Source organism: Pseudonaja textilis, chromosome 1 (assembly GCF_049901715.1).
Source record: "Pseudonaja textilis isolate UNSWEBS1 chromosome 1, rPseTex1.2, whole genome shotgun sequence".
Taxonomy (NCBI): domain Eukaryota; kingdom Metazoa; phylum Chordata; class Lepidosauria; order Squamata; family Elapidae; genus Pseudonaja; species Pseudonaja textilis.
The window spans coordinates 11,595,794-11,611,502 of record NC_141990.1 but is presented as its reverse complement, the minus strand read 5'-3'; the positions used below and the strand labels follow the sequence as shown (position 1 = coordinate 11,611,502).

At 43.1% G+C, this 15,709-nt stretch overlaps 2 protein-coding genes across 3 annotated transcripts in view; both read left to right on the top strand.

Annotated features, from left to right (window-relative positions):
- CCDC92B (coiled-coil domain containing 92B) overlaps positions 1-15,709 on the top strand; it is a 358,816-nt gene that overhangs the window by 121,309 nt on the left and 221,798 nt on the right. The window lies entirely within an intron of this gene.
- The window catches only part of CLUH (CLUH binding protein of NUMT mRNA), a 90,356-nt gene that overhangs the window by 52,407 nt on the left and 22,240 nt on the right, over positions 1-15,709 (top strand). For both annotated transcript variants that reach the window (XM_026710178.2, XM_087926139.1), the window contains exons 10-15: positions 2,055-2,749; positions 7,936-8,162; positions 9,643-9,747; positions 9,947-10,047; positions 12,744-12,896; positions 15,498-15,560. In XM_026710178.2, the coding sequence (XP_026565963.2) occupies positions 2,055-2,749; positions 7,936-8,162; positions 9,643-9,747; positions 9,947-10,047; positions 12,744-12,896; positions 15,498-15,560 (1,344 nt within the window). The remainder of the gene's footprint in view (positions 1-2,054; positions 2,750-7,935; positions 8,163-9,642; positions 9,748-9,946; positions 10,048-12,743; positions 12,897-15,497; positions 15,561-15,709) is intronic.

Genomic DNA, 15,709 nt, shown 5'->3' with positions numbered 1-15,709 from the left:
CAGGAAACTACCAGGTAACCTACTTTAGCTGTAGGTAGTATTAAGCTAGTTCAATCTTTCACAATCTTGGCAACTGGCAACTTTAAGATGTGTGGACTTCAATTCCCAGAATTCCCCAGCCAGCATTGCAGTAGAAATACACACACAGTAGAAGCTCATCCACAGCCAAAATTCTGGGATTACAAGTCCACTTATTTTACAGTTGTCAAGGTTGAGAAGCGCTGAGATGAATCACACCAGCTTCTAAATTCCTGTTGTTGATTCAGTGAATCAATTCACTTAGCCTTAATTCCTGAGCCTGATTCTATACATCAGAGGCCTCCAAACTTGGCAACTTTAAGACTTGTAGGCTTCAATTCCCAGAATTCTCCAGCCAGCATAAACAATAAGAAAAAGCAAAATTAGGTTGTTCCCTTTACTTTAAAGAAAAAGTTATTTCATTGTAATATTTTCTCTGTTATATTCTGCAGTTTGACAGGATGGAATTCCCACCCCCCCACCCCCACCCCCCCAAAAAAAGCTTTCTTCTTTTCATTGTTATCTTGGTATATCTAGGAGGATTACTTTTTATATTGTGTTCCTTTTTTAATGTACAATTACAAAAATGAAAAAGAACCAAATTTACGAATGCAAATAAATAAAAGCAGGTATAAAAAAATACAGGATACAAAGGATTGTTGTGGGAAAAATAGAGGCTATATATCACCATGAGCTGATCAAAAATAAAGCTAAGATTAAAAGAAGGGAGGAGAGGAGAGGGAGGGGAAGGGAAAGGAGAGGAGAAAAGAAAGGAAAGGAAAGACGCAAGGCAAGGCAGAGTAGACCGTGGAAATGATTAGGTTTTTGCATGCAATAGTTCTTCTCCAGTTGGGCAACTGTGAAAACATTTCATTCATTTTGCAACCAAAAACAAATCTGAGCAACCACTAGTCGATCTTTAAAAAGTGGGGGATTGAGAAACCCTCATCAGACATGATCTACTGTGTCATCTGGAAGGTATTCACCATTTGCGCCCTCGCTTAGAAAGTATGAGAGAGTTTAACGAGGCTGGGAAAGTCAGGGAAATGATCTCAGACATTAGCAAGCAAGAGACAGGTGAATGAGCTGGCAGCTTATCTCACGGAATGACAACTTAGCCCAGGTGTCCAGAAGCCTGGGAAGAAATTTTTCATTCAAAGAGCTTCAGAAGCCTTAATTATAAGTAAAGCTGGGAAAGTGCTCCTAGTGTTTTCAAGAAGCTGTGTTCTCCCTAAGCTAGCATTAAAGGAGTTTTGCTAAAATCTGTGCCGTTCTTGCTTGCTTAATCTTGCCCAGGTGCATGGGATTTGACAGTGCGCTGCACAGATGTGGTCTCAGTGTGCAAATCCAACATTTTTGATTGACAGCAGTCACCCAGAGTCTCTAACAGAGCATTGTCCAATGAAGTCTTTTTTAAGCAGAAGTGAAGGGTTGAGGTACACAAATCGTCCTCGACTTACGACCACAATTGAGCCCAAAATATCTGCTGTTAAGGAAGAGAGTTGCCAAGTGAATTTTGCCCAAATTTTGCGATCTTTTTTCTCACAGTTGTTAAGTTAGTAACACGGTTGTTTAAGTGAATCTGGCTTTCCCATTGACTTTGCTTGTCAGAAGGTCACAAAAGATGATTGTGTGACCCCGGGACACTGCAACCATCATAAATACAAGTCAGTTGCCAACCATCCAAATTTTGATCACATGAGTATGGGGATACTGCAACGGTCATAAATGTGAAAAATGGTCATAAGTCAGCCTTCCATCCTTCCGAGATGGGTAAAACAAGGATCCAGATTGTTGGGGGCAATATGCTGACTCTAAAATCGCTTAGAGAGGGATGTAAAGCACTGTGAAGCGGTATATAAGTGCCATTGCTATAAGTCACTTTTTTCAGGTCCGTTGTAACTTCCATTGGCCACTAACTTTGTAAGTCAAGGAGCACCTGTACTTGGAAACAGACGTGCAGAATATTTGACTAAATTAAGGAATGTCACCGTTCTCGCAACCTAGTCATCCTTTGACTGTTTCATCCTTCCCAGGTGCACAGTGACTTCACCGCAGCGGCCACCAGAGGGGCAATGGCCGTCATCGATGGCAACGTGATGGCTATCAATCCGAGCGAAGAAACCAAGATGCAGATGTTTATCTGGAACAACATCTTCTTCAGCTTGGGTTTTGATGTCCGGGACCACTATAAGGACTTTGGAGGAGATGTGGCCGCTTACGTGGCCCCAACCAATGACCTCAATGGGGTCCGGACATACAATGCTGTGGACATTGAAGGACTATACACCCTGGGCACAGTGGTGGTGGACTACCGAGGGTACCGGGTGACGGCTCAGTCTATCATTCCAGGCATTCTGGAACGGGAGCAAGAACAAAGTGTCATCTATGGCTCCATAGACTTTGGCAAGACAGTTGTCTCCCACCCCAAGTATTTGGAGCTGCTAGAGAAAACCAGCCGGCCGTTGAAGATCCAGAAACACTTGGTCCTCAACGACAAGAGCGAAGAGGTGGAGTTGTGTTCTTCTGTGGAATGCAAAGGGATCATTGGCAACGACGGGCGCCATTACATCCTTGACTTGCTCCGCACTTTCCCCCCCGACCTGAATTTTCTACCAGTGGAGGGGGAGGAAATGCCAGAAGAATGTCGGAAGATGGGCTTCCCCAAGCAACACCGGCACAAGCTTTGTTGTCTCCGGCAAGAGCTGGTTGATGCCTTTGTGGAACATAGGTGAATCGCCTTGGTATTTCTTTCTCTTTGGCTCCTTAAGTTTGCTCCCATCTTACTACAGGTAGTCCTCGGCATATGACCACAGCTGAGCCCAAAATTTCCATTTCTAAGCAAGACCATAGTTGAGTTAATTTTGTCCCAATTTACAATTTTTCTTGCCACAGTTGTTAAGCGAATCACTACAGTTAAGTACAGGTAGTCCTTGACTTACAACAGTTCATTTAGTTCACACAGTTCAGTGTTGCAACGTAATTGAAAAAAGTGACTTATGACCATCTTTCACATTTACAACTGTTGCAGCCTTTCCCTGATCATGTGATCAAAATTCAGCTGCTTGACAACTGATTCACACTTAGGACGGTTGCAGTGTGATCACTTTTTGCAACCTTCTGACAAGCAAAGTCAATGGGGAAGCCAGATTCACTTAACTATATTACTAACAACAGTTGCAGTGATTCACTTAACAACAGTGGCAGGAAAGATCGTAAAATGGGGCAAAATTCACAAAATCTCACTTAGCAACAGAAATTTTGGGCTCAATAGAGTTGATGACTACCTTGAACCAGAAACTTTTAGTCCCGGCGCGAAAAGCATTTGCAAGCTGATGGGAGCCTTGAAACAATGCGATTTCGCTGCCCCAAAGTCTTGTTGGCTTGCAAACACTTTTTGTGCCAAGACTGCAAGCAAGCAAAGGAACCATGGCAGAGAGGCTGGAGGGGAGACAGTTCACTAGATCTTCACAAGGTAAGTGACCCTGCACAGCAGGATGCGGGGAGGGAGCAATTGTGGGACCCCAGGGGAGGAAGCATGAGGTATCTCAGTGGGTCAGGTGAGGTCTTGGGTAGTCTTAAGCAGGTAGCCTGTTCCATTGCTAGGTCCTCATGTCCTTCCCCAGCCTGAGATATCTCATGTGCACTTAACGACTTGCACATTGGATTAGCAAATGCATGGGCGAAAGCAGGGAGCGATCACATTCGTTTGACGTGATTCACTCTTAACGAATCCTTGAGTTATGAATGTAATGGGTAGGCTCCATGACATTCGTAAGTCGAGGATTACCTGTATAACATTTACTTATTTATTATTAATTAAACCTGTATGCTGCCCATCTCCGCAGAGAGCAACTCCAGGCGGCTTACAGACATTCAGTCCATACGCACTATGAAGCATTAAAACAATAAATAAGGATCGTAAGTTTAAAATTTCAATTAAATTTAAAACCAAGCAGGAAGAAGAGGGTGGGGCGTTTTCTGTCAGGGTGGGGTATTTTCTAGAAAGCCACCGTTTTCTCGGGGCCTGCAGGCCATTCATAAGCCTTCAATTTTATTTGAAGGAAAATTCAGTTTAATATATTGGTAAGCTTACTCAGGATTCCCCACAAAACTTCAAGACATCTGCCAACTCCTGTGCCCGTGTAATTTTGTTGAGGTATTGAACCTTGGCCAAAGAATTCCAGTTTCAGATCCCATTCATCAAGGAGACTCGGCTTAATGAATAATCAGATCGAGTGAAGACCTAATAGCCGTTGCATTCATACAGCACTGTGCGTTCTGTGTGTGGCTTACGTTAACCATAGTTCTTTGGTGGCTTAGCAGGTTATGTGAATTCAGTCATTTTTGTTAGCCGAGGGCTGCATCTATTGTACAACCTTGTACAATAAGGTTATTGAGAATAAGGTTATTTCAGATATTAAATGCGTTGTCAGAAAATAGCCAGCTTCTCAGTCTGACCTACCCTTCCAAAAGAATTGTGGGAAACAAATTAAGAAAGACCTCCCTTGAGCTCTCAGAGGAAAGAGGCAATAAAAATGTAATCGCTAAATAATAAATAGTGATTTACTACATGCCTGTCATGTTGGACTTCTAAGACATTTTTTTTTCAACATGAAGGGAGATGTCTGTGGAGATTCTCTGTCATCAGGTCATGGTTGTCCCAAAGGTGCTTTTTTATGAGGCAACTGGACTTTCTGGTTTTTCTTTGAAGACGTTTCGCTTCTCATCCAAGAAGCTTCTTCAACTCTGTAAGGGAGTAGAAGAAGGTCTAGGAGTCCAGGTTCCTTCTTTGAGATTTCTTTTGCCCTTGCTACTCTTCGATAGAGTTCACCCAATGTCCCAAACTCTGAATCTAGGCTAGCAAACATGCTGTGCCCAAAATAAACTAAATCATAGTGCAGCTGATGCAACACGTTCAGTCTCCCCAATCTCATTTTGACCTGGTATAGTTTATTGTTATGAACCTAGTTACAGGTAGTGCTTGACTTACAACCACAAACGGGATCAGGATTTCCATTGCTAAGCAAGGAAGTTGATAAGAGACTCGCGACCGATTTTATGACCTTTTTTCGCCCCGGTTGTTAAGCTGGTCGCTGCAGTTAAGTGAATCAGGTGGTCATTAAGCGAGTCCAACTTCCCCCATTGTCTTTGCTTGTCGGAAACTGACTGGGATGGTTGCAAATGGCGATCAAGCGACCTCTGAATGCTGCAGCCATTGTAAATACATGCGGGGTTGCCAAATGCCCGAATTTTGATCATATGATCATGAGGATGCTGCAGTGGTCATAAGTGCGAAGTCGTAAGTAATTTCCTTCAGTGAAGTTGTAATCTTGAACGGTCACTAAACGAATGGTTGTAACTTGAGGCCTAACTGTATTGTCCTTAATTAGGAGTTGCAGGTTATGGTTAAGATTCTGTTTGGGGTACTTTTGGGTCTCTTTTGATTGTGCAACATAGTTATGCTAAGTGTTCAGAGGTCTTAGGAGGGCATTTCTATTCTAAAAAGATTTCTTACCTAAATACCAGCTGAAGCTTCCTGGAAGCTCACAAATCAATTAAATTTTAAAGTCATTAACTGAAAAGATAATTAAAAAACAACCTAAGAGGAAAGAACCCCCACCAGAAATACATTATTTTACAGATTTTGCCTCTGTGTATTATTACATTTATAATTGCATAGAAAAGGGAGGAAATATAAAACTGCTAATTATTAAAATGCATTTATATAATGTAAATGATTTACTGACACTTCATTCCAAAGGCAAATATGATACCAACAACATTTAAGTCCATAGATTAAAATCAACCAGTGATTCTTAAAAACAAAGCACTTTTCATATATAACACTTTAACGAAAATAAAGACTCCAGATATTCATTTGTTAGCAAAATTTCCTCTGCAAAGCTCAAAACTTAACCATCTCAAATTGACCCTGGTTGTGTATTCTAGCAAGGCTTTTTTATGACTTTTCCCATAAATTAAAGTCATTCTGGCCCTGCAACTGAATATAAATTGGTTATTGTTCAATAAAATAACTCTGATTAGTTAAACCAATATACAGAACAGCGATTCTGTATTTTTTTGAAGCAAAATTTTTAAAACCATCCTCCGAAAGGCTGGGGAACTAAAATAATTCTGAGGCTGCTGTTAAAATGTAACCGTGAACATTTGTGCACAGTATTTCTGGAAAATTCAGGAACAAAAAGAGGCATGTTCGTGCATCTGAATGTGTCAAGAAAGCTGGAACCTCAGGGATCCATCTGCACCTCTGGTTTGGGTATTAGCAGACAAATTAGATTCTGGCAGAAATGGATTTAAAAAAAAACTAGTTAGCAATCCTCTAGATTGGATGTGATTTCTACGCTGCATCATATTGTGCTGTGCCTTTTCAGGGGCATCTGTGGCTCTTGGTCAGAAAAGCCCAGCTATAAATCATATGATCAAAGCCACGCCTCCTTTGGACACACTTAAAAAGGGGTGTGGCTTCATTCGTGTGGATGCAGCAGTCATTTTGAGGTTGTTCTTTTTTTTAACGCCTGCTGTTAAATCCATTCACAAAATTGGCAGTTAAAAGCCTCCAGCTCCAGAAATGTTTCTCCACTCATTCCTGTCTTTACAACAGCTTTTTTTTTCTTCAGTTGCTTCAGTTAAACATTAAAATCTTACTATTGCAGCTGAGAAGTGGCCCAAGGGGGTAAGAAATTCATGCTCCAGTGAGCGTAGGAAAAAGCCACACCAAACAATGGAGTATGGGTGTTACAAACAGGTTGGAGACAAAGAATACCTTGTTTTAAGCAGTCGCTTGTCTGCCGAGCAGAGAATCTGGGACTGAAAAGGTGGAAGAGTCAGCACAGATACGTTGCTTCTACACTTCTGAAATGTTATTATGTAGAAGCAAAATCTGTCCATAATTTGAATATAGGAAAAAGCAGGTTCTATTTCAACCTTAACTGCCATTTTCAGAAAAGCGAGGGTTTGTGGTTCCTTACTGATTAGTCCTCAACTTAAAATCATTTGTTTAATGACCAAAGTTACAATGGCACTGAAAAAAGTGACTTGTGACCATTTTTCACACTTACAACCATTGCAGCAATCCCCATGGTCGCATGATCAAAATACAAACAGTTGCCCACTGGCTCATATTTATGACAATTGCAGTGCCCTAGGGGCACCTTCTGTCAAACAAAGTCTATGGGGAAGCCAAATGCACTTAACAACCAACCATGTTACTAAGTAAACCACTGCAGCGATTCACCTTTGTTTTATTTATATATATAACAGTGGCGCGGTGGTTAGAGTGCAGTACTGCAGGCTACTATTGCTGAAGGCCAGCTGACTGCAATTTGGTAGTTTGAATGTCACCAGGCTCAAGGTTTGCTCAGCCTTCCATCTTTCTGAAGTGGGAAAAATGAGGACCCAGAGTGTTGGGGGGCAAGAGGCTGACTGTAAAACCGTTTAGAGGGCTGTAAAGCGGTATATAAGTGCTATATTTTTAATAGAGATATTCTGGTTTGTTGGGTTCATTCGTACCCTAAAAACAGTGAGGGTCTTTTTCCTGTGGGTTTTAGGAAAAATTGCACTACCCCAGATTTAATCGCTTTCATCCTAAAAATCTGCAGCTTGATTTTGGGCTGGCTTCTCCATTCCCCCACCCCAAAAAGGTACAGCTGTGTCTGTCTCGCAGGGAAATGGAAGGATCTTGTGTTGCTTATTCCCAGCCTTAAAATTTTGCAGTTGCAAAACCGACAATCCCAACTCTTTTAATTCCAGCGCTTTCTGTGATGTCTTTGTAGGCTCCGAATGTTCTCCAGAAAGCCCGGGTCTCTCATGCCTTAATATGGCCTGCTCCTTCTATCAACCTTACTCCTTGAATCAGCTCCTCTTCTTTTCTTCTTCTTCCGTCGTCTAAAACAGGTACCTTATGTTCATGAAGTTGGCTGCTCTGCAGTTAATGCAGCAAAAGGCGAACAAACCAAGTAGCCCCTTGATGGGAAACGGCAGCAGCCCCCCTACTTTTCCAGAGAACGGTGTAGAAGACAAGGAGACCTCTCTGCTAGAAGACAGCAAGATGGAGGACAATACTTCTGGTCTAGAGCAGGTGAAAGAGCTCACAGAGACCATCGCCTCAGATGATGGAGCAGGTATCAACACTCGTGGTGGGAAGCCATACCAGCGTCCTCCATTTCCACGCGCTAGGTGGTTTTGTTTAGGGTTAGATTTGCATCCTGTTTTTCATACGGAAGTTCAAGGTAGCATATATAGTAGTCCATCCTTCCATTTTCCACCTAAGAGCAACCTTATAAGATAGGTTGTGTTGAGAGAGAACGACGTGCCCATAGTTACTCTATGACAGGGGTGTCAAACTCGCGGCCCATGGGCCGGATGCGTCACTTGCTAGCCCTGCCCCTGCCTGCTTTAGCAAAGGGGGGGGGAAAGTCCCAATACATCATGTGACGCCGCTGTGACAATATGAGCTTTGACACCCCTGTTCTATGTGATTCCATGGCTGAGGGAGGGACTAGAATTGGATTCTTCTCACTCCCAGTGAGATACCTTCATCGCTGCAACACAATGGCTGTATGACTGAGATTGGCCTAAAACGGGGACAGACAACTATGGCATCGTTGTGACCTGGGAACTTCAATTCCCAGAATTCCTGAGCCAGCCATACTAAGAGTTGACGACCAAGGTGGTAAAGTGGCTGTAGTTGCCCACTTCTGGCCTAAAGTCACTCAGGGAACTTCCATGACTGAAGGCAGGACACAAATGTGGGTCTCCACTCCTAGTCCAGATTGTTTACCATAGCCTCACCCTGACTCTTGGAATGAGAGAAATAGGCATAAATTCACCAGGTGCTTTGATTCTGAGGTGGGAACTATGCCCTGAGCCTCTCTATTCCTAGTTAAGTTGGACCACCTGGGCTCTGGGACTGAGAGAAATTTAGTACCATATTTTTCTGTGTATAAGATGCACTTCCCCACCTCCCCCAAAAAGTGGGTGGAGATGTCTGTGCGTCTTATACAGCAAATGTTGCTGACGCCCCACCCACCCTTCAGCCTCTGCCTCTCAACAATTTGCCTCCTTGCAGCAAACAGCAAACACCCTGGTCAGTTTCAGAACAACCTGATTAGCACAAGCAACTGATTGTCAGGCCTCCCGATGATCAGCTGTTTCAGACTGCAGGGATCGCCAAGCCTATTGCTGCCTCCGCGCGTCCCATTTTCAGCCTCCACGTCCCATTTTTGGCTTCTGCGTGCCCTGTTTTCAGCCTTTGTGTGCCCCATTTTTGGCCCATTGCGATCCCCGCCCCCTGGAACAGGTCAAAAATGGGGCTCGCGGAGGCCGAAAATGGGATGCGGAGGCTGAAAATGGGGCACCCAGAGACGGCAATAAGCGATGGCGATCCCTTCAGCCTGAAACAGCTGATCGTCAGGAGGCCAATCCAACTGACAATCAGCTGCAGTATTTATGTAGGGTTTTTTTGCAGCAGGTCCACAAAAAGGAACCATTTTCTCTTTTGAGAGCTATTTGCTTACGGATATACTTTGATTTTCATTTGAATGGCTATAAATGTTTCTTGGACCCTGATTCACATCTTTTCCTTTTTTTTTCCTCACACAGTGGACCCCAAAAGCAGAGAAGTGATTCAGAACGCTTGCAAAGCCGTTGGTTCCATCAGTAGCACGTCCTTTGATATACGGTTTAATCCAGATATCTTCTCTCCAGGTGAGGATGGTATTTTAGATGGATTGGAATTTTCCAGCAGGTCCTAGTCTTTGGCCCTTTGCTGTCAATCTCAGCAGCCCAGCCTTGACCTGAGGGTGGGATTTTGTGCAGTTTGCAGATGGGGGGGGGGGGGGTTGCTTTGATCTAATCTGAAAGAGGGAAGGGGGGAAAAAATACACACAATCTGCTTGTCTTCCAGGTGTCCGCTTTCCAGAGTCCAGCAAAGAGCAAATTCAGGATCAAAAGAGATTACTGAAGGATGCAGCTGCTTTTCTAGTATCGTATCAAATTCCAGGCTTGGTGAGTGAACGTTCAAAAGGTTAAGGAACAGCCTTGAGAAAGCAACATGGTTAAGAGGATGGGAAGGGGGAAAAAAAACCCATCTGGAGCTTGCAAATGATATGGCTGATATGCATAACGATACACGTGTCTACCAATATTTGATATTCCCGATTTCTTCAAAAAGAAACAAAATTAATTCCACCACATACTTTTGCTAAAACCTATGGTTACCAATAAATATTTTCAATTCAATATATGCTCCAATCTCATCACAAAAGTAATATAGCGCTAGCACATAGACTTATATACCGCTTTACAGCTCTCTATTCTAAGCGGTTTACAGAGTCAGCATATTGTCCCCAACAATCTGGGTCCTCATGTTACCCACCTCCGAAGGATGGAAGGCTGAGTCAACCTTGAGCCTGAGGAGAATCGAACTGCTGGCAGTCGAAGGAATTAGCCTGCGATCCTGCATTCTAACCACTGCGTCACCACAGCTCAGAAAGAGGGGTCAAAGAGGCTTATCTATGTGAAATTTGATATTTAATATAGTTAATCACTGCATAGTATGAGCCATCTAACATGCAATTCAGAACAGCTAATTCCATTGTTTGTTTGTTTTTAAGAAAAAATAACTACAAATAAAACATTCAGGTAGTCCTCGACTTATTACTTGGTCGTTTAGCAAGCATTCACAGTTATGACAGACTCTCCAAAGGGTACTTACGACTCAGTTGTGATAGCCAGGCCCATTCCCACGTGCTGCATTTACATGACCATGTTTTCGGAACTCAGCAAGACACTCTCCACTACCACCACTATCATCCTGGTTGTATGTCTGCTGTCGTTGAGATGGCTCAAGCACCCAGAGCATACAGGCAGTCCTCACTTAACAGTGGTAATTGGGACTGGCAGTTCTGTTGCTCAGTGATACAGTCGTAGAGTGGGATTTCATGTCATGCACCAACTCATGGCAGCAGTTTCTGGCATTTCTGGTGAATCCTGTGCAATTGTTAAGCATGACTGTTCTGTCCTCACTACATGTTAGTCCATGTGCAGCGTGACATTTTAAGTAATTAGCAAAGCAAATTGCATGTCATTAACAAATTTTCCATTTTGTAAAATCCAGCGTGGTGTCAGGTGATCTTATATAATATAGAACAGCTTTGAGGAGTATTGATACGAATAATCATTACTTCGCATCCCGTTAAATATCCTGAAAGAATGGCGTGATAGACTAAACTAGGCTCCCTCATCCTATGTATTTTCTAGACGTATAAACTCTCAACTCCCAGAATTCTCAGCACTGGCCTCCATGTTGGCTGGAGAATTCTGGGAGCTGAAGGCCACACGGCTGGAAAGCATTCAGGTTGGATAAAGGCTGGACAAACCATGGCTGCGTAATAAAGAGAAGCCAACAGCAATGATTTTGCATCAGATCCGAAAGTTTTACGCTGAGGAGGAAGAAAAACTGTCTTCCTCTTCTCTGCATCTTCTTTCCTTCCATTTCAAAGTTACCGTCCTACTTTATTATTCCCTGGTGATTGACTGGGTGGAAGGCTGTGTGTGTTCAGAAGCTTAATTTGAATATTCTGTGGTTGCTAAGCTGCTTATTGGGGGGAGGTTTTAACACCCCTCCTCTTTTGTGGATGATCTGATATAAAAAGATGACTTTGGACTGTCCTCTGAGTCAAGGATTGGCAACCTGTGATTCTCATCCTCATTTCAGAAGGCCACTGCAGTGGATTAAAACCTTCATCAGTAGCCTCATGGTTAAGGAATGGGAAAAGAGAAGAGTATCACTGAACTTGTGGAGTTGGAGGAGACCACCAGGGTCCTTTAGTCCAGGGGACTCGAATGTTGGCCACTTCGAAGACTTGTGGACTTCAACTCTCATGTTGGCTGAGAAATTCTGGGAGTTGGAAGTCCACAAGTCTTAAAAGTGGCCAAGGTTGGGGACCCCCACTCTTGTCCATGCCAACAGTGGAGAGGGAAAGTAGAATAGAATAGAATTCTTTATTGGCCAAGTGTGATTGAACACAAGGAATTTGTCTCTGGTGTACGAGTTCTCAGTGTACAGACAAGCAACGATGAATCATGATCATAATCTTAAAATACAATCATCTTCAATCATAAGATACAGGTGGTCCTCAACTTACAGCCACAACTGAGCCCAAAATTTATGTTGCTAAGAAATTTGTTATGTGTGTTTTGCCCCATTTTACGACTTTCCTTGCTACCGTTGTTAAGTGAATCACTGAAGTTGTTCAATTGGTAAACACGGTTGTTAAGTGAATCCGGCTCCCCCCCTTGACTTTTCTTATTAGAAGGTTGCAGCTGTCATAGTTGTGAGTCAGTTGTCAAGCATCCGAAAGTAAAATCATGTGACCACGGGGATGTTGCAAAGGTCAAAAGTGTGAAAAAGTGGTCGTAAGTCACTTTTTTCAGTGCCATTGTAATTTCAAACGATCTCTAAGGGAACTGTTGTAAATTGAGGACTACCTGTACTAATTAACCCATCATAAGAAACTAATCACAATCACAAATCATAAGAAACGGATTAACTCAGCCTAGGTAGGCGGATGTCCAGTTTCTTCTTAAGATCCCCCAGAGGTTGAAAGCGGAGACAGGAAGCGGTTGGCCCCACCTGCTACTGCCTTGCTGTTCTCCAACCGAGACTCTCTTCCCCTCTTCACTTTTACTTTCCCTTGAAGGTCAAGGACTGCCTCGACCACACCATGTTGCCAATGGATGGCACCACCTTAGCAGAAGCCATGCATCAGCGGGGGATCAACATGCGCTACCTGGGGAAAGTGGTCACCTTCATCATGGAGACTCCCGCCCAGAATCAACTCGATCACATTCATGTAAGCCTCCTGGTTTGTTTTTTCCCTTCTCTCATTTGTCAGTTAATTAATTAAACAAATGTACATGGCCATCCAATTCATATCCAGATGCATCGAGGCAGCTTCACAAGGCTAAGCATAGAAAGCCATAAAACCCCATCCCAACCCTATGGCAACAGCAACGCAACCATATCGACCTTGGCTCCATCACCATTTGTGGTCCCCAGATAAATCCGACACTTTTGAGGCCTTTCAGAAAGGCAGAAGAGGGTGGGGCGGTGGGGTGTCATTCATATCTCAGGGGGAATAGTTTTCCACAGAAAAGGGGCCACCCCTGAGGGGGCTGTTTTTCAGGGTCCCACCAGATGTATGTTCCTAATTGATGGGACCCACAAGATACCCTGCCTTCCTGTCCTGATTAGCCAGGTGGATGAAATAGGGGGAGAAGCAGTCCTTCAAATAGACTGGGCCCAAGCCATGTAGGGCTTTAAAGGGGGTGATAATCCAATACCTTGGATTGTACCTGGAAGCTGATTGACAGCCAGTTCAGCTCCCGCAGAAGAGTTGACACACGCACAAGTCTTGTGCAAAACTGTTCAGGCTACTGCATTCTGAAGCATCTCTGAAGCGTTTCCAAATACTCTTCAAGGGCAGCCCCATGTAGAATGCCTTACAATAACCCAGACAGGGAGTTACCAGGGCATGAGTGATGGTGAGAAGGTCACGTTGGTTCCAGGAGTGGGCATAACTGGTACATAACTTGTAATTGTGTGAAGGACCTCCTAGCTACCACAGCCACCTTTTAAACTATTGCTGCTGTCATGGGGACAATTTGTCCTATCTGTGTTTCTTCTCCACCTGATGGCTTGTTGTCTATGGAGATTCTCAGTCATCCAGGTCATGGTTGTCCCAAAAGTGCTTTTTCAAGGGGCAACTGGACTTACTTGGTTTTTCTTTGAAGATCTTTCGCTTCTCATCTGAGAAGCTTCTTCGGCTCTGACTGGGTGGTAGGGAATGGAATATAAACATAAATGGAATATAAACCTTTCCATTCCCCACCATCCAGTCAGAGCTGAAGAAGCTTCTTGAATGAGAAGCGAAATGTCTTTCAAAGAAAAACCAGAGAGTCCACTTACCTCCTGAAAAAAGCACCTTTAGGACCCCTGATGGCTTCTACATAAAAATAAAGGTTTTCCTGGTTAGAGATTGGTGTGCTGATAGCAGTGGCTCAGGAACCATAGGAAACATCTCTGCTATGGCTTCCTATTATTTGGAACTTCAGAACTTACGGCTGACATTTTGATCTACAAAGCAAGAAGAAGGTTGAAAAGTTCTAGAAAGAATCTGCAGATTCTCCGAGATACAGAGAAAGACTTGGGAGACCATAGATGGATTTCGCTACCTCCAGTGTAGCCAAATACAGTAGATTAGTGTGTTAACCTATTGCACAGGTTTGTCAGATGAAGCCTTCATATTCAGCAGCAGTTTACCTCAGAATACGTTAAGGAACAAGAACAGTCATATTGTCTGACTAATTTGCACACTAAAGTTGATGGGAATTGTAGTCAAACCCCATCTAGATAGAGAAAGGCTGAATTCTCATCAAGTGCAACCTAGGTTTTCAACAAGAGTCTGCTTAAAAGTTCACACCAAGCAGTTTGTCTCAGCTCACGGATTGTAACCATAAGCTAGTTATAGAGTTAATCTATTTTTTAGATTTCCCCGAAACTTGAATCATCAATTAACCCAAAGCCTGGGTTTGCACAGTATGCTAACCTAGAAAAACAAATCAAGGTTAAAACTAATTATGCAGATACCGCCACTGTGTTTTTAATTGCTCTGGGAAAGTGTATGGTGTGAACATAGCCCGTAGGGTAACTAAGTCTTCACTCAGTGATGCTATGAAATAACAAAGTCAAGCAAGATTTGAGCTGAAAACCTCCATTAAGAAACCCAGTTTGGTGTGGCAGTTAAAGCACCAGACTAGAAAGCAGGACACTGTGAGTTCAAGTCCTGACTTTGACATGAAAGTCAGCTAGGTGACTATGTGCCAGTCTCTCTCTCTCTCTCTCTCTCTCTCTCTCTCTCTCTCTTCACACACACACACACACACTCACACACACTCCCCCCCCTCTCTTTCTCTCCTTCTCCTTCCCCCCCAACTCACCTCACTGGGTTATGGTTGTGGGGGAAAATAGGAGTATTAGTGTTTTTGCCACCTTGAATTACGTATAAAAATCATAAAAGGTGTGGGGAAAACCTTAAAAAAAACTAAAAATTTGTTATTTTGAAACTGTCAATTGCAGATCACCTAATTTAGAAAAGTCACCAGTCTCAAAACAGGGGTAGTTTGTGACTCCTGCAACCTGGGACTTCTACAATTCTTTTTTTTTAGGGAAAGTGCTACGTTTCCTGAATTTTGAACCAACCTGAGCAGAGCCTAGGAATTCTGGGAGATGTAGTTCTAACATGCCAGTAAGCCCCAGATCAGGAATCCAGAATTATTTCTGTCTTTGAGAAAAAGAATACAAAGCAAGGTCATATGTAGAATTAGAGAAGTTTTGTTTTAATAGGACAGCCCCCACCTTTTTATAATAACTGCTTTTGTTCTTTGGAATGCAGAAAATAGGAATCACAGAACTGATCACTCGGTCAGCCAAGCACATCTTCAAGATATACCTGCAGGTATGAATTGGGTTATCCAACTCCAAATGTCGTCACTTGCTGCCCTTTCCTTAGTGTGATTATCTTTCTCTCTCTCCCCCACCACCACCCCAAAGTCTCCTTCCTGGAACTAAGAGAAGCCATTTCCTCGTTAGGCCCTTGGGACTGTT